The 6,664-nt window shown below is 48.2% G+C and overlaps 1 protein-coding gene across 2 annotated transcripts in view; it reads left to right on the top strand.

Annotated features, from left to right (window-relative positions):
• The first annotated feature begins 269 nt into the window (after positions 1–269).
• The window catches only part of ANTXR2 (ANTXR cell adhesion molecule 2), a 150,154-nt gene continuing 143,759 nt past the window's right edge, over positions 270–6,664 (top strand). Inside the window, exons 1-3 of one of the 2 annotated variants that reach the window (XM_047719646.1) lie at positions 270–663; positions 711–1,141; positions 3,958–4,029. In XM_047719646.1, coding sequence (XP_047575602.1) covers positions 990–1,141; positions 3,958–4,029 — 224 coding nt within the window. In that variant the 5' untranslated portion in view covers positions 270–663; positions 711–989. Of the gene's footprint in view, positions 1,142–1,798; positions 1,871–3,957; positions 4,030–6,664 lie in introns of both variants that reach the window. The other variant, XM_047719647.1, reaches the window with a different exon arrangement.

Here is a 6,664-nt window from a genome sequence, read left to right as displayed (position 1 = left end):
GAGGGCCTAGTTGGCTGCAAGATAAAGTTTTTCAATTTTCTGGAATTTGGGACAGATGACGGTTGCATGGTTATTTTGGGGCACAACTTTCCGGTCCTAGAATTCTGCCCAGGGCCTGGCCTCCACCCCCTCCCCGCTGCCCGCACCCCTGTCTGGGCTCCGAGCCGAAGGTTCACAGCGGTGCTGCGGGCCAGGAGCAAGCGGCCTGGTCCCGGCCCGCGGCAGGGGGGGTGGGGCGGCGGGGACGAGCCCGCCCCGCCCCGAGGCGCTGCCCCCGGGGTCCCCGAGGCCGGTCGCAGCCGCGTGGGCCTGTCCGCAGGGCGGTGGGTCGGGGCGGCCGCGGCGGACGCCGCTGTTCGACCTCTCGGAGTCCGGCCCGCCCCGCGGGACCCACGGGCGCGTGTGGCTGCGGCGCAGGCCCCGCCCCCGGACGCGCACCCACACCCGGACCGCCCGGCCCGACCCCTCCCGGCCAGGCCGAGCGGCCACTCTGCGCCGAGCCGGGCCCGCTCGGCTTCCCGCACGCAGGGGAGCGGCCGGCGTCAGCGCGGAGCCCGGGGGCGCGTGTGCAGCGCGGGGCGACCGGGCCGGGGCGGGGGCGGGCGCCGCGCTCCAAGTTTGCGCGGCTCCGCGGGTCCAGCGGCCGCCGGGCTTCAGCGCTGCGGGCGGAGCGGGGCGGCCCGGCGGGTCCGCGGCGGCTGCGAGCGCCGGGCCGGAGCGGGGGCTGCCCTCGAGCCCTCGGGGGCTGCGGCCGCGCTGGGAGCCCGGGGCCCGCGCGCTTCCAGGGCCGTCGTCGGGAGTTCCGGCGGCCGCGTCTCCCTTTGTCCTGCTGGGACCTCCCTCCCCGCCCGCCCTCCCTGCGTCCGTCCGCGGGTCCCGCCGCCCCCGCCGCTCGCCGTCCCCCGCCCCGGGGCGCGTCCCCGCACTCCGGCCGCTCAGCGTCCCCGCCAAGCCGGGACCAGGGCGGTGGGAGCGGACGCGGCCGCAGGATGGTGGCGGGGCTGTCCCCGGCCCGCAGTCCCGGGAGCTGGCTGGTCCCCGGGCTGTGGCTGCTGCTGCTCAGCGGTCCTGGGGCGCCGGCGAGCGTCCCGGAGCAGCCGTCCTGCACGAGAGCCTTCGACCTCTACTTCGTCCTGGACAAGTGAGTGCTGGCGGGGGGGGGGGGGGGGGGGGGGGCAGGGTCTTCTGGCGGCGGCGGTGGAGGGGCCGTGGGGGGGACACGGAGCTGCGCGAGCGCCCTGGGGAGGGGCTGGAGCCCGACGGCGGGGGCTCCGTGCGTCCCCGTCCGAGGGCCGAGAGCTCTCCCGTCGGTGCCGGCGGGGCGGGGGCTCTCGCGGGGGAGGGGGTGGGCGCTGTTGGCCCGTCCTGGGGCCTCTGGGGAAGGGGCAGAGTGTCTGGGGTGGCCGTCTGCATCCCCGCAGGGCGGACCGGCCTGTCCTCGGCCCCTCTGCCTTCGCCCCTCGAGCTGGCTGCAGTTTGCGGGGCCCCATCCTGGTCCCAGCGCTGCCCCCGTAGCCTGCAAAGCCCCGGGGTCGACAGACTCCCGGCGGTTTGCGTTTCCCGGGAAGGAAGGTTGTGCTTGTTCCGAGGAGGCGGGATCCTTCTCCGAGCGCTCGGGCAGGTGGTCCCCGAGGGCGGTGGGCTTCCCGGAAACTCCGGCGCCGAGAGAATCCCGGAGCCACCCGAGTCCAGCCGCCGGGACTGTAACTTTGCTTGAGGCACAGGCCCGGTTACCCCACGTACACGTTTTGTTTTTGTGTTTTGGTTTGCTTCTGACCAGCTCAACTTCACTTCGCAGGTCGGGGAGTGTGGCTAATAATTGGATCGAAATTTACAACTTTGTGCAGCAGCTCACGGAGAGATTCGTGAGGTATCTCTGCTTCCCTTTCCTTTTCCAGGCGGGAGTGGGAGGTGCAGGGAAGTAGCCCCAACTGCAAGATGCTCCTGTTTCCAGACCTTCTGCAGGGAAAGCCTCCCCTGAAATGTTGATTTTTAGGTGCCTCCAGACCATTATTACACACATAGAGTTACCAGGACGGCCCTTCAGTTGTTCAGGATTATTTCGTCGGGATCCCAGAAACTTGGCTCAGGCCCTGGGGAGGCATCCTCAAATACTATTACACATGTCTTTTCCTTTCTGAATTTTCATCTGTTTTGAATTTCAGTTACGCTTTCTCATAATTTATCAAGTTAAACAAATTTTATGCTAATAGTATCCATAATGTATTTTTCTTTCCACACAATTCTTAACATCGCAGAGGTCCTCATTAAAAAAAAAAAAAAAGTGTTGGTAAACTTCAAATGAACATGTGTTAATAACCGACTACCAGAAAAGACACTTGTGTGTGTTTAAGAGAGGACTCGTGTTTACCCGATGTGTGGGCGTGTGGCTGGTTCAAAATTTAACTGTTCTATATATGCAATAAGCCTTACTAGGAGAGACTGGGTTTTCTCCTCTAACAGGCATAACTGCTCTGAAGTGCAGCCTACTCTCTTATTTACGGGTAACTAGGAATTAGTGGCATCTCTATTTAAAAATAACCCTAGAACACCAGGCTTTTGAGCCTTTTTTTTTCTTCCTCTTCTTCTTCTTCTTTTTTTTTAATGCAGTGAGCAAATGCAAATTTATCAAGATAATGGAAAGGACACAAAAAGGAGCTGTATCATTAAATATTGCTTCTTTCAGTCTTGTTAGCCCAAATGTTTTCTGTAAAACAGGCTTGGATGATCAAAACATTTTGAAAGTCATGTTGTAAGTAACTTCAAACAATCTGTAGAGGCCTAGGCAATCCTTGCTTTCAGTTATTGGCAGCAGTAAACCTATCCCTATAAAAATGTATGCTTGTCCATGTCCAATCATCAGTCTCCTGCTTAAAAGCCAAGTATAACACTCTCATTTCTGGACAGGGTCTGAAGTAAAACTGTCTAGGAAAGAAAATAAATAAGGCCCTATATCTTTAAATGTGAAAGGCAGTAGAGACGGTTTATAAATTTTCTGATTTAATCTGAGAGTGTGCAGAGAGTATCACATAGATTTTGATTGAAAGTAATGGATCATTTCAGTACAACATTTTGAAAAAGCGGGGCTTTTATTTATTTGGTCTGGTTTGCAAGTTACAATTCTATGCTACGCAGTTCTCTGGCTCAAATTTAGTTGCTTAGTTACTAACTCATAATATGTTGTAGAAAGTGACTAAAGGCTGACTACTGGATGAGAATGTCTTTAAATATGGAAAAGCCTTTGGGATCATTCTGATCTTCAGTTTATAGATCTTAGTTTCCTGTCTTCAGTTGCAGAGCTTGGTCGTAGTTGCGGGGAGTGTCTTGGAGACAAGAACCGGCCTGTGAGATACATGCCTAAAGCTTCCGAGATGTAGCTAACTGGGCCAGGGCTTCCCGGTTGGCAGTATGATGTTTGAGACTTGGAGAATAGAAAAATGTCTAATCGAAACTGATTTGTGAGTCTCTTTCCCATTGTCCATGATACTCTGTAAGTTTTCTTACTTCAGGATCACTTTTGTCTGAACTCACATCATAATTGTGGTAATTTAATCAAACTGACTGCTCTCCAGCCCTTCAATGTTGCTAATGACAATCGCTTAGAAGGGCCTGGCCTCTTTAAGGAGATGAGCTAGAACAGGGAAAATACTGAAGGGAAGAAGTTTTTTCTTTGAAAAGATTTTACATCGGCCTAGAATTCATCTTTCTAGTTAGTCTCTTCCCTGAACGGCCTTAGGGGTCGTGCAGGATGGTTTGAGTGCTGAGATGCCCTGACTCATCCCAGGCTGGCTTCACAGTAATGTCAAGCAGAGTCAGTGTATCTATTTAAGAAGTCCCATTTAGAAGAAGCCTGGACCATCAGAGTTGGATTTTAACTGAGACTCCATAGCCATGTATCTGTATTATATGCATATTTCTTTTAAAATTGTTTTAACTGCCTCTTTTCTTATTTTGCAGCCCTGAAATGAGATTATCCTTCATTGTGTTTTCTTCTCAAGCAACCATTATTTTGCCATTAACTGGAGACAGGTTAGTGCATTATCATTTCACTGTGGGCTTTTAGTAGAGACTAATCTTGAAGGAATGATTGATAATTCCAAGTGGTGATTCAGGCCTCCCAGTGGAGTCAAGCAAATGCACAGACAATTCAGCTCCGTTCACTAATAGAGGAGAAAGGAGGTGTGAGGAATAGAAAAGATCAGATAATCTGAAAATCAATATCACTCTTGTGGGCTGTGGAATGTACAGTGAAACCCAGATACCTCCCTCAGTTGGGTACTCACTACTTCCCAACTTTCCCCCTCTCTGGTACTATAAGTAGTTCTACATCCATCTTGTTTAAATGTAATATATTAATCTACTAGGAATTTGCAGAACATCAGGGAGGAGAAAGATAGAGATCTCTGGATAATTTACTAGATTTAGCAAATATCCCACATCTTTCATCTTACTCTGAGATCCAAAGGAACTTGCTTTCTATTTTTTATTATATATATACTTATTTTATGTAATAAATATACTATATATGTAATATAAAATATAACATATAAACTTGTAAAGATGTGTAAAAATACACATTTTATATACTTAAGTATATATAAATACAAATATAAAGATTATACCTATAAATGAAAAATATATAAATTCTTGTGAAAGATGTGGTGTTTTCCAAGTCACTGCCGTGGTTTTTCATATGACCATTTCTGTGTCACCTGAAACCAGTGACAAGTTAGAGGTAGTCACTGACATGTTTTAAAGAATGGCTACTTTCCTTTGGATCAGTTTTGTGTAGTAGACTATGAGTTCCAGAGTGGGAAGAGAGATTTTCTTCTTCATTTTTGTATCCACTTTACTTAACACAAAGTATGGAAAGATAGGTTTTGCTCAGTTCTTGTTGGATGAACGGATGCGTTAGCATTCTTTTCAAATCATATTTCTCCAAACTGTTATTTTAGTCAGGGAGGCTGGTGTACTTTGTTTTGCAGAATATGTGGATTTCTGAAAAGCTATACTTGAATACAGCTTTTTTTTTTTAATAAATTAATTTTTTCTTTAAAAATGTCAAGAAAATAAGGGTGCCTGGGTGGCTCAGTGGGTTAAAACCTCTGCCTTCAGCTTAGGTCATGATGTCAGGATCCTGAGATCAAGCCCTGCATCGGGCTCTCTGCTCAGCAGGGAGCCTGCCCCACCCCCGTCTGCCTCTCTGCCTACTTGTGATCTCTGTCTGTCAAAAAATAAATAAAATCTTTAATAAAAATGTCAAGAAAATGTAATATTTATTTATGTATTTTGTTTCTTTCAACTTTTTACTTAAGCTCTGGTTAAGGAAACATAATATTTAAAGAAACTCAGAGAGAGTTTCTTATACTCAGAGAGAACTTACTTAAGTTTATACTTAAACTCAGAGAGAACTTACACGTTGCAGAATTTGGAAAATTGTATATATATATATATGTATATATATATACATATATATATATACACGTGTATATATATATATATGTATATATATATACATATATATATATATAAACTTTTAATTTATTTGTGCTTTAAGTTTTGCTTTTTCTGGAGAGGAAATACCTCTATAGATGGGGCGTCCTGCTCACAACCTCTTTCTTCTCGTTGATCCTTTCCTTCCGTACTTTCTTGTGTACATCTCGGTGTCAGAACAACAGTAGTCCCTTATAACCCACATGCAATAGCTTTGCTTCCATGAAAAGAAATTTTTTTCATTGCTCAGTTTAATTTTCAAAGATGCACATAGATCTCCTAATGGGGTCTATTCATTAGGAGAAGGAACGGACAGTTCAACATTTACCGAGCGCATATGTAGGGAAAAGTCCTCGGCTTAACCCCAGACACAGAGTAGCCACAGTCGTCACCTGCTTGGGCTACCAGGTTCTCTGTAGGCCCTTTCCGTGGGGGTCCTCCAGCACTGGGAAGATGAAGTGTAGTGATTAGCCAACCGAACTGGTATTGCTTAGAAATGCATGGAAAGGGGTTAAAGTGTTAATTTAATTTGGAGAGTCTTCTTTATCATGGGGGGACTCTCACAGAGCAGAGGACTGGGGGAAAGAGGCTTGTCTCTGAAGATGCAGCAGATTGAGGGTTGCAGTGGAGAGTCACTGAACCAATTTCCTAGCCAAATGGTCAAGGACAAGACAATTTAACCTCTTGATGCCTCAATTTTGTCCATTTATGTAATGATGACAGCGAGGATGGTGACAACAATATCTGCGTCATAAGACTGTTGTAGAATGAAGTCCGTGAATGTGGAGAATGCAGGACAGAGCCTGGTGCGTGTGTATTCAAGAGATGGAAGTTCTGTCGTTGTTACTCTCCATTTCTACTACCATTACTATTATTATTATTTAATCTAGGGAATATGTAGTGTTTTCATGAGCAGGGAGGAATGATGCTTACATAAAGGAATAAGCGTCCTGCTTAAAAGGATTTATAATCTAGGAGGGATGTGAATAATGCTACTTGAGCTTATATACAGTTCACTCCTCTGACTCTTTTAAAATAATGATGTATTCATTTTTAATGAATTGCACTATCTGTGGCATGCTGAATTAGTGTGGGGACGCAGAAAAGACACTAAGAAGGCCTGGGTTAGAATTAGAGCTGTGCCACTTCCTGATTCAGAGACGTGGGGCGG

The sequence above is a fragment of the Lutra lutra genome, chromosome 2 (genome assembly GCF_902655055.1).
Source record: "Lutra lutra chromosome 2, mLutLut1.2, whole genome shotgun sequence".
Lineage (NCBI taxonomy): Eukaryota > Metazoa > Chordata > Mammalia > Carnivora > Mustelidae > Lutra > Lutra lutra.
Note: the sequence above shows the minus strand (reverse complement) of the source record. Positions and strands in the feature narration are given on the sequence as shown.